This window comes from Acomys minous (genome assembly GCF_964271855.1).
Source record: "Acomys minous genome assembly, chromosome: 16".
NCBI lineage: Eukaryota > Metazoa > Chordata > Mammalia > Rodentia > Muridae > Acomys > Acomys minous.
Genome location: NC_140498.1, coordinates 12,423,671 through 12,444,178, shown reverse-complemented (window position 1 = coordinate 12,444,178; position 20,508 = coordinate 12,423,671). Strand labels below are relative to the sequence as shown.

General features: G+C 51.3%; 1 protein-coding gene across 2 annotated transcripts; it reads right to left on the bottom strand.

Annotated features, from left to right (window-relative positions):
- Positions 1-15,687: 15,687 nt before the first annotated feature.
- On the bottom strand, positions 15,688-19,869 carry PRSS38 (serine protease 38). Of its 2 annotated transcripts, none has more exons than XM_084762853.1 (5): positions 19,341-19,869; positions 19,009-19,171; positions 18,044-18,315; positions 17,018-17,160; positions 15,688-16,815 (listed from the first exon to the last, which is right to left on the bottom strand). In XM_084762853.1, the coding sequence occupies exons 1-5, from the start codon at positions 19,474-19,476 to the stop codon at positions 16,561-16,563; spliced, it is 969 nt and encodes a 322-aa protein (XP_084618979.1). In that variant the 5' UTR covers positions 19,477-19,869; the 3' UTR covers positions 15,688-16,560. The 2 variants fall into 2 exon arrangements, with proteins under 2 accessions (XP_084618979.1, XP_084618980.1); XM_084762854.1 differs by having other exon boundaries at positions 18,044-18,090.
- Positions 19,870-20,508: the final 639 nt, after the last annotated feature.

Here is a 20,508-nt window from a genome sequence, read left to right as displayed (position 1 = left end):
CCACTTAATTTAACTAGAGTCTCTTAACGTGATCGTGGGCCAGGTATCATGTACAGGAGTATGGGTAACTCACCAGCGGCTATAGCACTCAAAAAAATAATCTTCCTTCGCTCATCAATTAGGGATGGTGTAGGCCTCAGGAGCCCCCCCCCCTTTTCCTGGGACAGTGTTAGTGGGCCCAGTGTTGTGTGAGCAATTGTAGATGCTGCAAGTTCAAGACAGCAAAGCCACAGCATGGGTGTTCAGAAGAAAGCCCGGTTCCGAGGTTCCGCAGCACCCCGCCCTTTCTTTGGCTCTTACATTCTTCCCATCTTCTCTTCTGCAATGTTCCCTAAGCCTTGGAGTGCATGACAGAGCTGGATCGCTGCCCTCGCCACAGGGAACAGTGTCAGGGGAACCAATATGAGATGGACTTGGGGTTTATTGAGAAGCAGATCAGCATCAGAGAGGCACTCAGGGGAATGACAACACATACCGGGGGTGCGGGGAGAGGGGCACGGGGAGGCCCTTCTTAAAGAGAATTTTAATTGTCTTCACAATAGCAGTATGTGCCAGTTTGGGCTGCACCCGAAGCCCCATTTTAAGGGTTGCTAAGGAACCTAAGTGAGATCATAGGATTGTTTCTATGCAGTGGGTAAGATTGTAGCTGCGAAGGTAAAACCCTGCCATGTCAGAAGAGTTGCTGGGGAGGTTAAGAGATTTATATTGTTGACAGGTGGCACATCTGTAATCCCAGCACTTGAGGAGTCAGAGGCAGGCAGATCTCTGTGGGGTTAAGGCCAGCCTGGTTTACAAAGAGAGTACAGGACAACCAAGGCCACACACACACACACACACACACACACACACACACACACAGAAAGAGTGAGGGGGGGGGAGATTGATTTATATTGTAAAGAAAATAAAACAAATGGTTTAGTAATGTTTTTAACCTCCCCAGAGGGCTGGAGAGGTGGCTCAGCAGTTAAAAAGCACTGCCTGCTCATCTGGGGAAACTAAAGCTGGAGATGTAGCTACAATGCAGGCTCTGGCAACTCACCCTGGATTATGTATAAGAAGAGTAAGTACTTTTAACAACTGAGCCATCTCTCTAGACTCTAAATAAATGTGGTCTTTTTTCCCCCTAAAAGATAAGGTGGAGAAGAGTTAAGATGTAGCACCTGGGGGCTGGAGAGCTCTGTCTGCTCTTCTAGAGGCCCTGAGTTTAATTCCCAGGACCCACATGGCTGTTCACAACTGTCTGTAACTCCAGTTCCATAGGATCTGACATTCTCTCACAAACATACATGCAAGCAAAACACCAATGCAAATAAAATAATAATAATGATAATGATAATGATGATGATGATGATGATGATGATGATGATGATGATGATAATAATAATAATAATAATAATAATAATAATAATAATAATAATAATAAAAAGATGTAGCACCTGCTAGATGGGGCAGGAGAGGGGTAGCTTGTGGGCGGGGCCGGGTACCTCAGGCCCTGCTCTCATTGAGCAGTTATAAGGTCCTTCCTGGGTGGGAGGTCAGCACACTGAACTGCCCAGCCAGAGGAGGCATCAGGCCAACCTCATTCACGGTCCCCTAGCTTTACCCTGTGAGAACAACCCACCTCACCTGGGGAAGGGTGTCTCTTTTCCTCCCTTGCTGGCCTGACAAGGCAGCTTCCACCAAAATCCTCTTCTTGAAGTACAGAGTGCCTGCCCCTTACTGCAGGGACAGCCCTGGTACTACAGGGACAGAAACCTACCCAGGAGAGGTCCCTGTGGAGGAGCCTTGCAGGGGCGTAAGAGAAGAGCTTGCAGCAAGGATTTAGAAGGCACAGCCTCATCCAGTAACCCAGGCACCTTGGGGTGCCCCACAGCAGGCCTAATGGACAGAGGACCAGGGGAGACCAAGGCCTATGCCTAGCCAGCAGTTCCCAGGTCCCACTTGAACTGAGGGTAGAGTTGTCCTACGGCCCACAATGAGCCTGAGCTGGCTTTGTGTGCCTGCACATCAAGTCCCCAGTCACAGCACTGTCCTAGCTGCAGAGATCCATCCAGTCTATATGGCTCTGGGTAGCCAGCTGAGAAAACCCATCCCACCTATTTCCCAGCATTCCAAAGGGTGGTGCTTGGGTGGTTTGCTTTTGTTTTTGTTGTTTGTTGTTTGTTTTGTTTTGAGACAGGGTCACAATAGGTAGCCTTGGCTAGCCCGGACCTTGCTATGTAGACCAGGTTGGCCTCAAAGTCTCAAACTCATAGATTCTTGTCTCCACCTCCCGGTGCTGGGACTACAGATGTTTACCTCCATACCTGGTTTGCATCCTCAGGATGTCCATCCAACAAGGGATGTGGAAGACTTCAGTTTCCCGATCTGTGGAGAGAGGAAATCCTGGTCCCCAGTGTGAAGACAGAAGCAAGAACACCACACGCTGCTCGATGGGCCTGGGGGCAGATGTTAACCACGCAGCAATAACGAATGATGTGTCCTCTCTGGTATCACATGCAGGGGACACCTGATGCTTCTCCATGGCCACCCTCACCTGCTTGAGGCTGTCACTGATCCTCCTCCGCACTCTTCCATGACCTAACACCTGGAGGGACCCGGCCTCCAGCAGCCTGTCCTGGGACAGATAGCGCGCAGGTGCACCATGAAAGGACATGCCGAGACCGCATTTGGGCGTTCCTCGTCCAGGACAGTTTCCCCTCTAAGCTTCAGGAGCACCTTCGACATCATCCAGGCGTCTGCTACCCCACGGTGCTGCAGCATCCCACTGGCTGGGCCCGGCCCAGATGAAGTCTGCTCGGCAGCCGAGGCTCTATGCCTGCACCCGGTGCGGCTGGAACCGCTGAAACGCGTGTTATTTCACCTGCTAGATTCCGGCATTCCAGGGCAGGGCTGGGGAAGGTCATAAAAACGTTGTGGTAACCTATATATTATTTTTATGCCGGTGCTTAACACAGCATGTTTGACACATGTGCGGGAGCCCGTCATAAATCAAGCCTGGGGTCCACCCTTGTGTCCACGCAGGGGGTCGCCCGGCCTCTCACACGTGTACACAGGCCCCAGCGGCTGTCCCCCTGGGAGCCAAGCTTCAGGCTGCCCTGAGGTCCAGCTGCTGGCGGCTGCTGCTGCCCCTCGCCTCCCACAAAGCTTCCCTGAGCCAGGGAAAGGGAGGGAGGCCAAACTGGGAAGGCTTTGGGCCAGAAATGCTCAGGGCCAAATGCATCTTGGAGTGAGCAACCCTGGTGCATGTTTGTAACTTCATGAGTGTGCTCCACATGTGCATGTGTGACGACAGTACATATGTGTGTACAAGAATATGCTTATCTGTGCACTGTGTATGCATGAGTGTGTTTGTAGATGAGTGAGCACACTGTGTGTGTAAGTGTATGCTTACAAGTGCGTGGCCTAGTAGGCTTCTGTGTCTAGGTATGTGCATATGTGCTATGTGTATACAAGTAGGCACACACGTGTATGTGTCTCTGTGTGTACGCGCATGTGCTTGTGGGCATAAGTATGAATGTTTTCACTTGTGTGTATGAGGGGACTCCTATGTGCTTATGTTTATTATTGTGCATATGTGTTTGCCGATGTATGTACAAACAAGCTTGTGTGTACATATATGTGCTTGGCTGTATGTGCCTGAGCATGCTCATTTGTGTGCATGAAGTGTGCTCCTATGTGTGATTGAGAGGGATTCTGGGTATAGCTATGGGCTTATGTACACGTATGCATACGCTTATGTGCACAAGCAGGTTTGTGTGTGCAAGACTGTGCTGTTTAAGGTTCTGAGTACGTGCTTGTGTTCTCAACACACTTGTGTATGGGAGTGCGCTCATGGGTGCACGTCCCCTGTGGTGCACAATCCCTGCCTGGGGCCCGCTGGCTCAGGACTTTTCCTCACCTACCTTACCTGTCCCTGGCCTTTTGTCCTCGTGGGAGTAGAAGTCTTTCTCCTGGCCAAGACAAGTAAGTGGCATCAGTCAAAATCCTAGGAGTGTCTTAGCTACTTTTCTGTTGCTGTGATGAGACACCACGAGCAAGGCAGCTTTATAAAATAAAGCATTTAACTGGGGAGGGGGAGGGGTTGGCTTACAGTTTCAGAGGGTCAGCCCATGGCCATCATGGCCGGGAACAAGGCAGTGAGCAGGGAGGCGTGACACTGGAGCAGTAGCTGAGAGCTTACATCTGTGTGCCACAAATTGGAGGCCCAAAGAGAGAGACTGGGCCCTGTGCCGGCTTTTGAAACCTCAAAGCCCGCTACCAGGGACACGCCTCCTCCAACAAGGCCACACCTCCTAATCCTTCCTGAACAGTTCCACCAACCAGAGAGCACACATTCAAATGCATGAGCCTCTGGGGGCCTTTGTCATTCATACGTCCACAGGGAGCCTGAGCTCTACTACTCTACCCAGGAACTTAGGGAGCAGTGGAGCTGGGCTCTCCTCACTGGCTTTCTGGACCCATCTGCACGGCTGTCTCTGCTGTTTGGTGGGCTCAGTCACAGAGAGGGGTTGAGGGAGAGCAATGACCTTGTCTCTAGAAGGCAGACAAGGGTGGATTGGTGATCACTGGGCACGCAGCCTTCCCGGGACAGGCCCCATGAGGCTGAGGGGCCCTTTGTGAAATGGCTCAGGGCTCATGAGCTTTTCCTGATTTCTACCTGCAGAAACAACGCAGATGGCCTCTGGATCCCGCTTCTTTGGCCTAAGGCCCCCTGATCAAGGCACAAGTGATGCCACAGGTAGGGTCAAAGAGACTCCTAACACAGGTACAGGGCCAGGCTCTGCTTCTCTCTGTGGTGGGAATAGTGACCTTGCACCTCGACTCAGGATCAAGTAGACAGCCAGGGTGTGATGGAGCCCCACACTTGACACTCTGGGACCCAGGGGCAGCAAAGATGCCATCTATCCTTTGTAGACACGTGTGCACATCTGCCTTCCCAGGTCTGGACCAGCTCACTATGGGAAGGCAGATTGTGTCCCTTCCCGTCAGGTCTCCTGAGAGTCACCCCCCCAGAGCCCCTTAAGAAGACATAATCTGCTGCATCTTGACCCCCTTGAACCTGAGAGGTTCAACCCAACACTGACTGATCATCACTCCATGTTCGCAAGCCGTCGCTGCCCCCATGATCCTCATGGGCTTGAGTTCAGGGATGGCTCTCTGGCAGTTTGACCAAGTCAGCAAACCTCTAAGGGCCAGATGGAACTGGGAGAACCAGCCTGGGGAGAGGACCACGTGTGGTGACTATCTACGGAGGCAGGATGCTCCCAGCTGGGTGTCTTTCTGCATGGGGGTCTCTCCACACTACTATGATGGAGCTGAGTGCAGGAGCCACATGTCAATCCTGCCTCTCTCTGTGGATTCCACAAGCCATCCCTAACGCTGAGCAAGCCAGAGTTTCCAGGATAAAGCTTCTTTGCTTCTAAGTCTGGTCCTGATGCCAGGCAGGACACACAGAGGCAAGAAGGACGGGTGGCAATCTCCCCTGCGAAGAACATCCTGCAAAGCCAGGAAGCCATAAGGATAGCCCAAGTGAAAGGCTGTGGGGAGTATTAGTGACTGTGCCTGCCTTGGAGAACACTCCCAGATGTCCTGTAGAGGGGGGCACAGGTGGTCACCCCACTAAGCCTCCTCTCTGTTGTCACCTTCTCTCTTCTCCCCTCCACCTCCAAGCCACTGACCTCCATGATCCCAGCTCACCACACCTGCCTTCCCAGATGCTGCCCTGTGAAGATGCTTTTTTTCCTCCAGGGCTTTGACAGAGAAAGAACGTGAGGAGAGAGGCGAGGGACCACGGGGGAGCTCGATGTAGGTGTCGGTTACTTTTCTATTGCTGTGACAAAATACCTTGACTAAGGTGACTTATGGAAAAGGGGGGCTTAATTTGGCTTACGGTACCAGAGGTATGAACGGCCATCGTGGCAGAGGAGACACGGCAACAAGCAGCAAGCGTGGCATCAGGATGAGACGCTGAGAGAGGAAAAAAAAAAGTGGAAATAGTATGGAGTTTTCAAACTTTCTGGGCCTACCTCCAGTGACACGCGTCCACCAAGGCCACAGCTCCTAAACCTCCCTCTAAAGGGCCAAGTGTTCAATACATGAGTCTGCGGGGACCGTTCTCATTCAAAGAACCCTTATCAGACACAGCCCCATGGGAGGACAAATATAGCATTTATTTTTTATTTTTGTTTTTTCAAGACAGGGTTTCTCTGTGTAGCCTTGGCTGTCCTGAACTCCCTTGTAGACCAGGCTGGCCTTGAACTCACAGCGAGCCGCCTACCTCTGCCTCCCCAGTGCTGGATTAAAGGGCTGCGCCACCACCGCCCAGCAAAGATGGCATTTCTAGGAAACATTAGGGGGGACACAGCCAGAGATAGGAAGGGGTTGGAGATAGACAAGGGAGGGTAAGGAGGAAGGGTCCTGGGGGGGGGGGAGTTCCGCGGTGTCCTAGGCCAGTGTCTGGCTGGAGGCAGGCAAAACCCAAGAGGGGTGGATCCTGGGAGGCACAGGCTAGTGTAGGGTGGCCTCTGGGAGGGGCATAGATGGGTTCCGGGGAGGAGGGTCAATCCTGCAGATGGCCCGTTTTATGGGTGTGGGTGTTAGCTCAGGAGAAAGTGCTCCCTAAAAGGAAAGCCATCTATTGACCCACCTGGCCCAAGGGCAGTCAGGTATCCCCAGAACCTAGTCCCAGGCCCCCCTGGGAGGGTTGCAACAGCTTCTTCAGAGCTGCCAAAGGAGGGGCCTACATGAGGAGGAGAGGCGTCAAGTAGAGCTGGGTAGGTGGCCTCTGCACGGAAGGTGGTTTGTGGGCTGCCATTCCCAGAATTCTCTGCTTTCTGGGCCTTCCGTGTGCTGCCTGCACAGAGCATAGGCCCAGGAAAGGGCACAACTAAGGAGGCCCCAACTCTGGTAATAACACAGTGTGGGGTGGGTGCAGATAGAGGGCAAAGCCAGCTGGAAGCTTAGACTAGACAGGCCCTGTCTTGGGCCTAGGAGATCTAGGCCCATGCTGGTGTCTACCTAGTTTGGTGACACTGGCCTTGGTGGCAGGGAGTCGGGAGCAGTGAGAAGAGGGTTCCCAAGGGCCTGTGGTGAGGCTAGTCAGGGCCTGCGCACAGGGTTTTTTTGTTTTTGTTTTTGCCCAGATTGCATCTGTATAGTCAGAGTAGGGGAGGTGGCAGAGATCAATTCTTTGGGGGGGGGGTGTGGGAAATCAAAATAAAGTGGAGGAACACAGAGCAAAGGCGCAGGGTTCCGCAAGCAGTGGCTGGGAGTTCTATACGGCAGGCAAGCCTTATGGGGGAGTTGGGGAGTGGCAGGGTCTCCCGTAGCTCACAGTAGGAGAGCAGGGGGCCCTCAAACCTGAAGCTCTCCACAGCCCTCAAGATTGAGCTTGATTAGGCTCTGAGTCCTGGCTCCTGGCCCTACCCGTTGCTCGGAGAGATGGTCGTTTGGGAATGTGGAGTTGCGGTGTAGTACGGTTGTGTAGGTGGACACTGGTATAGGTAGGTAGGCTGCCGATCCTTGCCCGAAGCAAGCCATGAACGCACGCACTTGCATATACGTGCACGCGCATACACAGGCACACATATTTTATAAGGACACGGGATGGAGGTGGTGTCTGGCTTCCGCTCCGACGCATTTTATTAAAAAGGAAGGGGGGGGGAGAAAGAAAAATAAATGAGTCTCCCACAAGGACCACACACGGTGGCCTGGTGTAGCCGCAGGGCAGGCTGAGCCCCAGCTGGCACACGGCTCCGTCACTGCCACCTCCAAACCGGACCCCCGTGGCAGCAGAAGCCCAGGGGGCAGAACCAGGGCCAGATAGGCACAACTGTGAGTTCTGTACGTGGCTGCTCTCCGAGGCTGCCCTAGGATTGTGGACCAGGGGTCTAGAATGCTTTGAGGGACTGAGCAAGGCCTTGTCCTCCTGATATAGCTCTGGTAGGATGTTATTTGGAACCTCGCCCCATCCGGCCTCCCATACTTCCAACGCAAGTACCACTCCAGACATCGCTGCTTGTACACTGGGTTCTGCACATGTGGTGTTGTGCTCTTACTCTCGCGGTAAGACCCCCGGTCCAGGCTCTGGGCAGGGGAGGCTGGACCCCACCACAGTAGGAAAAGCCCAATCCCCACCCCATGGGAAGGGTAGGGCGCCCTCTGGTGTTTCACACAAGCAGTCCCCTCCAAGGCTCTGCACCTGTGGCTTTGCACCAGGAAGCCCCTCTGTGGAGTTAGGGGCATCTGCGACCCTAGTGAGGAAAGGACAGATGAATAAGAAGACTCTCGTCTGAGGCTCCTACTGTGGGGAAGGACCTGGCTTCTATTTCGGGGGGGGGGGGGATGTCGTGTTGTTACCGACTGAGGGGGTGGGCCTTAGCATTAGCAGCAACCCAGGGCCCCCACTCCAAGTGTGTCTGTCCCCGACACTGGTTCTGAAGGAGACAATCGCTGTGGACCTCACTGGAAAAAATGTTCTCATTGTGAACATAAACAGGCGGCTTGGCCTCTGCCAGACGTGCCTGGAAAATGTTTAGGACCTCAGTCAACATATGAAATTTCCATCAAACTTTTATTAATCAGGAGGCGTTTGTTGTAAACCAACTCCTGTCCGATCTCTCTGGATGTCCAGGGGAGAGGCCTGGGCCTGCTGGGGCCTGTCCAGCACCTGGTCTCCTGCCTGCTCATTCTGCCTCAGCAGAGGAAGGCTCAGAGACCAACAGGGACCAAGAGAAAGCCAAGCAAGTCCCTCAGCGGCCGGGGCCACTGTAGACTAGGGGATGGGGGGGGGCGGCGAGGATCTCTCCACATTTTGAGGCAGCCTTCTCTCTCTATATACCCTCCCTGGGCCCGGGGCCTAGCAAGGCTGTGGCTGGCCCAGCTGCTTCCAGAGGTTCTGGACTGCCCAGCTGTGATCTCTTTTATGGGGTGGGAGACTCATAAAGCACCAAGGGCCCCACTTAGGAGCTGAGAGGCTTGGCGGCTCCTCAGCTGAGGGAGGAGGGGGTTGAGGCTTGGGTGGAGAGAGCTGAGGAAAGGAGAGCTGGAGGGGTGGTTGGGCTAGGGAGGGAAATGCTGAGGAGGGAAGGCTGGAAAGGGAAGGGCTGAGGAGGGAACATGTGGGGGGGGGGAGGTTGTGTAGGGGAAAGGGGGGAGGAGGGTGGGGGGTTGGGGAGAGGAGGACCGAGAGGGTGCCTCAACACACTTAGAACGATCTAATCTGTTCCAGTGACTCGGGGAACTTCCTATTTTCCCTCCTGTAAATTAAATAAGTAGGGCGACCCTGTCTTGCCCAATGGCCTCCCAGGCTTGCTTTCAGCCCCCTGCCCCGACCCATCCATATCCATTTGCTGCCTCCCCCCCCCACCCCTCCCACCCCCCGCCCCATGTCCTTAGACTGTAGACTGGTCACACAGGAAGTCAGGAACCTGTCCGTCCCTGACACTTCCCGTCCGAGGAGTCCTCTGCTTTCCTTCTCTAGACTGTAGGCTACCCTGGCCCCTCATAGACTCATGGACTCAGTTTCCCCTTCTGGCTAGTGAGAGTGGAAGGAGCCCCAGCCTGTCAAGAGGCCCTCATTAGGACTAGGCTACTTGGAGTTTCCTAAGCACAGCCTCTCTAAGTTCCAACCTAGCCCTGAGGGTTAGTACCCATCCCTTAGCTCCTCCCCACACCCTCGGCCGATTCCATGACAGGCAGGGCAGAAGTTGTGTGAGGAGAAGCCTGTCCTGAAGGTCGCAGCAGCTTTCACCTCCAGAGAGCACTAAGGACCAACCGTGTACAGTGCTGAGTGGAGGCAGAACCCACACTTGGAAAGGCAGCGTTACCCTGAGCCTGGCTCACTATCTTCCTGCAAGGCCTCAAATCTTGTGCATGCCTTCCTGGCTCCTCAGACCTTTCAGCGTCTGCTCGTCATTGCTCAGCCATGTATACCAGGAAACAGGCCAGAAATGTGGGCTTGACTCTGTGGCCTTGACACCACGGCTTTGATTCTGTGGGTGGGCCCTGGGCACTTGTCCTGGACCTGTATCTAGTGTACTTTATTTCCTTTTGGGGGCTGTAGAAGGCTAATGTTTATAACTGTGGCTGACTTAGTGTGTGGATTTTGTATCCTGCAACTTTTTGAGTGTGTGTGTGTGTGTGTGTGTGTGTGTGTGTGTGTGCACGCGCGTGTTAGAAACACCACAGCATAAACCCATGCCATACAGAAAGTGCTCCTTCCCTCTCTTCCAGTTGGGCTGCCATTCCTTTTTCTTGCCTGCTTGCTCTGGCTAGCACTACCAGTAGGATGCTGAGTGGCTGTGGGGGATATCTTGCCATTCTGTTCTTGGTATTGTTGACATCAGGGCAAGGTTGTCTGTTTTCCCATTAAGCTGGGAGCCAGCTGTGTGCTTTTCAAACGCACCCTTTATTGTGTTGAGTATGTTCTATTTTACTCCAAGTCTATTAAATGCTTTTTTTTTTAAACCAGAAAAGAATTTTGGCTGTTGTCCAATGCTTCTTTTGTTGTTTTAATAATTGAAATGTCAATGTTCCCCCCTCCCCTTCATTCTAATAACATGGCATTTCATGGTACTTATATTTTATTTCTTGAATAACTCTTGGATTCCCGAGGGCTTGGGGCTGGGAGGATTCCAAATAGGCAGTGGGGTTGGGGGAAGATGGGCCCTCCTGGCTCTTGAGTCTTCCTTCAAATATTCATGGACCCCCCAAGCCACACATCACAACTGCTTCTCCCAACTACCCTCTCTGGACGGTACAGGAGGGAAACAGAGCACAAGCTAGGCTGCTGTGTGGAGAACTCATGGAACCCCAGCATGGACTACAAAGCAAGGGTCCTGGGACCCTGTGGTCTGGACCTTCGAGACCCTGTAACAGTCAGACAAACGAGATGATGGTTTCAATCTGCCATCTCCACCGGCAACCTCAGCAGCTCAAGTCTGGCATTACTACTGTGCCTCCTATTGAATAGGTCCCTGCTCCACACCTTCTGGACAGCGCAGGAGCCTGTGCAGAGGCCGGTTCATCTGGCCTAGGGTCCAGCAGCCCCACTGCTGGGTGCCAGAGAACTGCCCCCTTGTGGCAGGAGAGGTCAGGATGCCAGGAAGCCACAGGCTCTGGTGTCTTCTTCGGAGGAAACCCACAAATTGGGAGCTGCTAACGAGGAGGCCTGTCCAGTATCCTGGAAAATGCATGTGTCAGCAGCCTTAGTGTGCCATGAGGGTTTTCATGTACAACCATAACAGGCTGAGGGGCAGGAGGAGAAAGGGGGACCCTCCATGCCTGAAGGGGAGGAGATAGACGCTCACTTTGTTTTGAACATTACTCAGTCTGCATGCACTGAAACAGCCCATCATACTCAAAACTGTGTGGCATTATGACAGCTGGCGGGGGGGGGGGGGGACAGCAAATAAACTATTTTATAAAGGCAATTTAATGACCTTCAAAAAAAAAATCCCCAAAGGCTGGGGAGATGGCTCAGTCAGTAAAGTGCTTGCTTTGTAGGCATGAAGACCTGAGTTGACCTCCGGGAACATGTTTTTTTTTGTTTTGTTTTGTTTTAAGAGCCCCCATGCTGACATGTGCTTGAATCTGGGCAGGCCGAATCAAAAGGATCCCAGGAGCTGGTTGGTAAGCTAGTTTAACTGAGTGAGTGACTTCTAGGCCAGTGAAAAGGTCCTGTCTCAAAACCAAGGCGTAGAGCTAGAGAGATGGCTCTGTGGCTAAGAGTACCAGCTGCTCTTTCAGAGTACCTGGCTTCTACCCCCAGGACTCACAGGCATCTGTGAATCCAGTCACAGAGGGTCTAATGCCCTCTTCTGGCCTCTGCAGTCACCAGGTATGCATGTAGTGCACAGACATACATGTAGACAAAACACTCACATACATGAAAAACAAACAACAAAACAAAACAAAAAGTGTTTAGTTCCCGTGGAATGACACCGGAAGTTGTCTGATGCCCTCCACATGTGTGTGCCCATATGCACATGTCCTCACAAACACGTACACATCCACACACATATAACAAAACAATCTCTCATAATTTAGCACTCTAAACAGACGGTCACTCCATTATCCTGCATGATGGTCATGGACTTGGTGCGAGAATTTTCTTCGTCCCTTAAATATTTACTACTTCAGGCAGGTGGGTGTGAATGACTGCAGAAATTCTGTGTGTGGTGCAGAAACTGTGTACTTGGTGACGATGGCAGAGGCATAGCTGGATCGATCAGGGCACTCGGCTTCCTCGGTGCTTCATCTGGAGAGGCCTGGGACACATGGGGGCTGTAAATGATCCTGGCTCATGTGATTACAACCAGACAGGGATGGGCGGGGGAGTGTCCGCCCTGCGCGCACTCCACTGTCAGCACCACACTGGGCAGGCTCACAGTGTAGCTGTTGTGCACTCTTACAGTGCCTCTCCCTGAGTTGGAGCTCCAGTGTGCCTGTGTGGCCCCTGCTACACCCAAATGTTGAAGGATAGCCTGGGGGAAGGAAACCCGATGTGCTCATGGTTGATCTTAAGCAACTGCTGCTAAAAATAGATGTAAATTTTATAGATCAAAATGATGCAAACAGTGCTGAGACCACGGTGGTGCTTCCCCGCACTTTTATGCCAGGGCATGAGACCTATGGCAGCAGAAACCAGACATCCTATTTAATTCTCACCTTTCCAGCGTGACTACCTGGCATGTGGCAACTTTCTGAATCTTTTTTATGGCATTTCTGATTTTTGTTTTCTTTGAAAGGATATTATGTAACCCAGGTTAACCTCAAACACATGACTCTTCTGTCTCAGGCTTCCAAGTGATAGGGTCACATTCCTACGGCACCATGCCTCAATTTATTTACACGCTGAAGTATTGAGCATCAGGCCCCATCCTCTCATGGTTTTGACAGACTCGAATTCTCCACCTCTTGTGGCATGTTGACTGTGGGGGCTGCATCTGCACCATGGGCCACAGACTTGTGTCTCCAGCGTTTATGTTGAATTTATTCTGAGCACATTTGCTTACTTGTGATTTGATGTAAACATTGAAATCAACTTGTCGAGGTCCAAAACAAAACAAAACAAAAAACAGAACAAATCCCATTTTTCTTCATGTTGCCCTGGCTGAGAATATAAACTGTTTTTTTATCATCTGTTAAAACCTACTTTTTTTAGGCCAGGCGTGGTGGCGCACACTTTTAATCCCAGCACTCGGGAGGCAGGGGCAGGTGGACTGCTGTGAGTTTGAGGCCAGCCTGGTCTACAAAGTGAGTCCAGGACATCCAAGGCTACACAGAGAAACCCTGTCTTGAAAAACAAAAACAAACAAACAAACAAACAAACAAACCCCAAAAACCAAAACCAACAACCAACCAAACAAAAAAACCCTACTTTTCTTTTTTTCTGGAGACAGAGTCTCATGTTGCCAAGGGTGACCTTGAACTATTGAACTTATCCTTATCTTCCAAGTGCTGGGCTTCCATACTTGGTGTAGATGGTGCTGGGGACTAACCCTAGGCTTCATACATATTAGGCAAGTATGAACTATATACTTAGCCTCAAGTCTATGTTTTCTTTGCTTCCTTGCTGTGTTTAGGGGTGCTAGGGCTTGGCTTCCCCCCCCCCCATATCTATGTCTCAGACACTTAATTTCTAAGCTATATGTCCGTTACATGTGGAGGTGCCTGGGGAGTGAGGAAAATGGTGTCATGGTGGGTCAGTCACTCATGAACTTCTGGGTTTGGGGGGGGGCAGTAAGAAGGTAGTGACCAATGGTCAGCTCTCTCTGATACGCCGCTGTGCCATGATGGGGTGTCGTCCACCCTGGTATGGCTTCCAGCATCGTGTTCTAGACGATGCGCCAAGGAAACATGCATCCTTTGTAAGGCACACAGTCTGTGGTATTCTGACTTAGCAACAGAAAACAAAGGCGGGCGGCATTTAAGAGATTCCTCACTGTTCCACATGTGCTAAGGGGCCAGGCATGCAGTCTTATTCTAGTCTCTCTGCCAATGTGTGCTTTCTACTGAGGTTCAGCCTCTTGTGAAGTGTTTCTATTGGTTAATCTTTCAGTAAGGTTTTAAAAATGTAGTTTGCACTACATTTAACATTTACGTCTCTGTGTGTGTGTGTGTGTGTGTGTGTGTGTGTGTGTGTGTGTGTGTACACGTGCGCGCATGCACCAAATGGCAAGTGTAGAGGTCAAAGGATAACTTGTGGAAGTCAGTTCTCTTTACCCTGGAGGTCCCAGGGATTGAACTTGGGTCTTTAGGCTTGGTGGCAAGCACCTTTCCTCACTGAACCATCATCTCACCTGCCCCTCATCGGGGTTTTTCCTTCCTGTCCATACATTGGGTTACATGAGCGGATCTTCATCCAAAGCCACTCCTGAGATGCTACTCTCTTACCTGAGCTCCCAGGAGTCTGGGCAGTGCTGGTCATCTCTGTAGTTGAGGGTTTGTACATCCCCCAAGGAAATCTGTTACCAGAGACTTCTATTAAATCTAAATAGTTAAGATATTTCTTAAATATCTCCATTTATTTATGGAATCTGATCTACTTTAACCTTCTTTCTCTATTGGGGCTAGGTTTTCTTTTCTTTTCTTTTTTTTTTAATAAAAGTGCTTTTTCAGTATTTATTACATAGAATTACATATAACACCTTCTTTTTAAATATTTATTTATTTATTATGTAAACAGTGCTCTGCCCGCCAGAAGAGGGCATCAGATCACATTATAAATGGTCATGAGCCATCATGTGGTTTCTGGGAATCGAACTCAGGACCTCTGAAAGAGCTGTCAGTGCTCTTAACCTCTGAGCCAACTCTCCAGCCCAAAACAGTATCTTTTTTTGTTTTGTTTTGTTTTGTTTGTTTGTTTGGTTTTTTTTTTTTTTTTTCAAGACAAGGTTTCTCTTGTAGCCTTGGCTGTCCTGGAGTTACTTTGTAGATCAGGCTGGCCTCAAACTCACATGGATCAGCCTACCTCTGCTTCCTGAGTGCTGGGATTAAAGGCATGCACCACCATGCCCAGTTCTGGTTTTCCTATCTTAATAATTGTTCCCTTACTTTTCTGACTTTTTTTTTTCTTTCAAAAAGCAACATTCCAAAATCCAGTGGTCCCTCAGCATCTCTGCGGTGTCAGTAGCTGAACTCGGTCATGTGCTCATGCCACATGCTTTGCACAGAACCTGCATAATCCTTCCACATACTTCTTTAGACAGGTTCTCTATGTGGGCATGGCTGGCCTCAAATTGGTGACCCTCCTGTTCTAACATTCTGGATGCTGGCATTATAGGACTATAGCACTATGCCTGGTCCCTCCTATATAGTTTAAATCAAATCTGTAGGTGACGTATGACGCCTAACACAGTAGGACTGCTATGCTAATCGCCGTTACACTGCATTGTTTGGGGAGTCTGGTCGTGTTCAGCAGAGATGAACCCTGGGGGGGAATATTCCCCATCTGAGGCTCATAGAACCTGGGGCCACAGATCCCGAAGACGTGGGACCTGCTGCTTTGGGGCTCTCTGCTCACTTATTCCTACTCGTACCCTTTTGGCCTCTTTCCGGCGCCTGCTTACTCTCAGCTCCTATTTTCTGCTTTCCCACTTAGGATATTTTCATGTTTCAGAACTCTTTGTGTGTGTGTGTGTGTGTGTGTGTGTGTGTGTGTGTGCGCGCGCGCGCGACATTTAAGTGGAATCTGTGGCCTAGTCAGTGTCTTGGAAAGCCCTGTTTGTTTTGTACTTCTCTCTCTTTTTCTCCTCCTAAACTTTATATTTTATGCGTGTGGGTGTCTTGCCCACCTGTACATCTGTGCGCATCATGTGTGCCCTGTGCCTGGTGCCTGTGAATGCCAGAAGTGGGCACTGGATCCTGGAAACTGAGGTAACAGATGGTTGTGGGCTGTCGTGTCAATTCTGTGACTTGAGCCTGGACACTCTGCAAGAGCAGCCAGTGTCTTAACCACTGAACCATCATCTCTCCAGCCTCCCGTGCCTCTCCTTTCACATGCAGCTGCCTGACAGTGTCTGGGCAGCCTGCTTCCTCCATGTGGACTCCTACCCACTGTCCAGAGGAGGGGACTGTAATGAGACTCGAGTAGAAGGCGAGGCTAGGAGCTTCAAGGCTCTTGTTTCACAAATGTTTAATTACTTTTGACACTTACATGAGTAGAGCCCAAGCTCTTTGCTTACCCCAGCTGTCTCCCAACTCTCCCTCCTGGTCCATCTCTGACCCTCTCTGCTTCTCTTGCTCAGCCTTTTACAGACTTAAAAGTCTAGGACAGAGCTGGCCAGTGGTGGCGCACGCCTTTAATCCCAGCACTCGGGAGGCAGAGGCAGGTGGATCACTGTGAGTTCAAGGCCAGCCTGGTCTACAAAGTGAGTCCAGGACAGCCAGGGCTACACAGAGAAACCCTGTCTCAAAAAACGGGGGGGGGGGGGGGGGGGAGTCTAGGACCAGTGTCCTGACTTCATGGCACAAGGTGCATGTAGGCAGGGTTGGAGAGCTACAGCAGATAGGAACAGGGCATGAAGAGGCCCAACAGGGTGGGTGTCTCTTTCCTCATGACAGCAACAGGCTAGCCAGGACGATGTCAAAAATTCTAAGGGAGGCTCTCAGGGATGAGGAGAAGGAGGGGCTCGGCTGAAGAGGAATGGGTGTGTTTTCCACATTATAACGGATCCAATTCAGAAAATAGGAGACATTGGCAAACACCCCTGGGTACAGGGGTTGGGCACATCCACGGCCCCAGCTCACTATTCCAATCTGCAACCAGGACTGGTTCAGATTACATACCAGTGGGCTGCCAGAGTCGCCCTGTAAAGCAAGAAGGGCTTTCTGTGATCTACCAGTGCATGAGTGGCCCATGCCCCACCCTCCATAACCCCCTCTCTGGCTGCGACGGAGCCCAGAGCCTCAGCGCTGAGGTCTGACTCAAGTGTCTGCCTGGGTTCAGCCACCCCAGCAGCCTCCTACCTACCTCAGAGCCCAGCTCAGATGCAAAAAAATTGGGACACACCTCACATACATTCTTCACATTCTTGATGTCCCCAGCACACAACATTTCTGGCAAGAGGTAGGATGTAAATCCGTAGAGCAGCTGGCACTGGAACCTAGGGATTAGTGGCAACTCGACTTCCTGTAGCATCGTCAAGGTGCGGCCTGTAAGAGGAGAGGGAAAAGGAACTGCCAGGTGAGGGTGCCTGTCTGCGCCCAGCTAAGTCTAAGTCCTGGAGGTCAGGCACCAGAGACTTTCAAGTTCTTGGTCAATAGAGGACAAATCTGGAAGGAATCCCCACTCCTAGAAGAATCCCACATGCAAGAGCCACCCAACACACAAGAGGCCTGACTCAAGCCGGGCGTGCTGGCACACGCCTTTAATCCCAGCACTCCAGAGGCAAGGGCAGGTGGATCGCTGTGAGTTTGAGACCAGCTTGGTCTACAAAGCGAGTCCAGGTCAGCCAAGGCTACACAGAGAGATCCTGTCTCAAAAAACAAACAAACAAAAAAACAAAACAACAAAACAAAAAAGAGGCCTGACTCAACATAGGAACACCTACCCACACAGGGAAGCCCCACCCACACGGGGGACGCCTCACCCATTCAGGGAAGTCCCACCCACACAGGGAAGCCACACCCACACGGGGACGCCCCACCCATTCATGGAAGTCCCACCCACACAAGGAAGCCGCACCTACCCACACAGGGAAACCCAGTCCTCCTTTCAAGTCTGGGAGTTTCTTTTACACATCATTCTGTTCCCCTTTTGCATGTACTTTGTTGTCGCTGTTTCAATATAGATAAGTTCTACTGATCTATCTCCAAGCCCACTGACTCTTCCTCAGTCTCTCATAAACCCCATAAAAAATGGTGGTTTTGTTTTTTTAATCTCTATAGCCTTTTTTTTTTCTTTTTTAATTTTCCAGTGGATTATTTCCTCAGAGTCTGCATCTTTTAGCTTAAGCTGTTTTTCTCTCTACCTTCCCAGATGTCAGGGAGACCCACTCTATGCTCTACTGCCATGAGATCTTGTCTTAGCTCATACCTTCTGGTGTGACCAGTCCCCATCCAGTGGTCCAGCAAGACAGATTTCTGAGGTTCAGGTTGGAAGGTGGCAAGCAAATAGGGAGCACGAAGTCAGAAAACAGGATGGGACTCTTCAACTGCACTAAGGCCACGTCCCCTCCGACAGGGTGGAACTTTTCATAGTTGGGGTGAATGATCACCTGGTTGACCTCAAACCACTGCGTGTATCTGCTAGCCACATCGAGGTTGTTGATGCCCACGTATATGTCATAGGTTTGGATATTCTTCTCCCTGATGACCAGAATAGAGGCCAGCTGCCTGAAGCCCCCTGGCTGACAGATGGGGGTCAGCCAGGTTGAAAAGCCTGGGCCTGCCTGCAGCCTAGAGCAGACTTATCTGGCAGTCTGACCTTAAAGAGGTCCTGACTTGGACTGATGGAGATTTGGGCACCATGGATCAGGAGCCTGCGTCTGGGCTATGAAAGCAAGATACCTATGCAATGTGGCTGTTGCCTCTTCCTGGACAGCTTGGTTAGCCTCTGTGTACCACAGCTGAGGGCCTGACTGTGGGCTCAGGAGACAGGGCCATCTGCCCAGAGAAAGCTCTCTGCTCCGTGTGTTGAAACACTGTCTCTAGTGTCCAGGGCCTTCCTGGATGAGGGTAAGCCCAGTAGGGAAAGGTTCTGAAAACGGAGACTAGCTTCTTTCTCAAGTGGGAATGTAGCCTGGTCTGTAGAGAAAGGCTATGCTCAAGAGGACAGGCCATGTACCTAGGTACTGGCCTAGTCAGCCAGGGTGGATAACTCCATGCTGGTCCATTGGAAGTAGCTCAGAGTCTGGGGTCAGGGGACTAAGTGTATCAGTCATGTGGTTAGGGCTGGGGCAAACACAGTGGGTGGAGCAGTCCAATCCACGGGTACATGGTGGAGGCCTCGCCTTTCCTCTGTTCCTTCCCCATTACCCTAACAGCTCCTGCACCTCTCACCTGGAAAAGCAGTGTGCCGCTGACAGCACCCAGTAGGCGTTGAGGATGGAGCCACCACAGACGTGTGAACCAGCGTGATGCACGCTGACCTGCCACGGCCATTTCTCATAGGGGGCCGTCTTTCCACCCAAGATCTTCCCCTCCAGAACTGGCTGGCCACAGGCTGAGGAGAGGAACAAATGGAGAGTGGGCCACAAACACTGAAGGGGCGGGCCACAGATGGGGGAGGGGACAATGCGTAGATGAGTGGGGAGGAGCCAGGCCCGGGCCTAAGGACGAGTTTCTACCCAGGGAGAAAGGACCACCACCCAGACCCTGGGCCAGGAGCCTACCCACGTCACTGCTCAGTGAATTTGCCTGGCTTTTACGGTGTTGGTGACTGATGGGTGCGGCCCAGATTGGGGTAGCCTGTAGGAACAGAAGCAGCAGATATCCCAGGTGGCCCAAACCGGAAGTGGGGGCGGCCATGATCAGGAAATGTGACAGCGCCTCCCTTGGTAAGGATTCGAGCTAGACACGCGACAGCGCCTGGGTCCTGGTTGCGGTGGTGGCGTCCCGAGCAGGTGACTCTGAACTAGTAGTGAGAGTTGAATGTGGACTGAAAGAGCTTGAGCCGCGTGGGGCCTGAGCCCTGTGGAGGCTGACATTACAGACTGACCACGCGGCCCGCAGGACGGGGCCTCACCTCAGGTACAGGTGACGAGCAGAATCTGGGCACAACAAATGAAGGGACAGCATTTAGGATGGACCTTGGAAGCACCTACAAACACACACTCACACACACACCATGGTCACGCTTGGATGTACAGGTTCTGTTTGAGAATTCTGTTACAAATCTCAGTGCCCTTAGCTCTCTCTGTGGCAGACTCAGATTTGTCAAATGATTACTATTTACCCATGCACCACCTGCTATCAAATCTTTTTTTAAAATTAGGTCTTTGTTCGTATACAGTAAAATCTACCCCTTCTTGCAATTTTTTGACGAGTGCATACAACCTTTTACTTTCCTGGGAGGAGTCCAGCTGATCATGGAATCCCAGCTCTGGAAAGGCGGGTGAGTTCAAGGCCAGGGCTACATAATGAAATCCTGTCTTAAAAGAAAAGAAACAACAAAAATCTATAATTGGGGCTAGTGAGATGGCTTAGTAGTTAAAAAAGAATGTGTTGGGGGGCTGGAGAGATGGCTCAGTGGTTAAAAACACTGTCTGCTCTTCCAGAGGTCCGGCATTCAATCCCCAGCACACACGTGGTGGCTCACAACCTTCTATAATGTGATCTGATACCCTCTTCTGCAGGTACACATGCAGGTAGAGCACTGTATACGTAATGCTAAATAAATAAATATTTTTTTAAAAATAAATTTTTAAAATTTTATTTTATGTGCATTGGTGTTTAGCCTGCAAGTATGTCTGTGTGAGGGTGTTAGCTTTTGGAGCTACAAACAGTTGTGAGCCGCCACGTGTGTGCTGGGGATTGAACCCAGTTCCTCTGGAAGAGCAG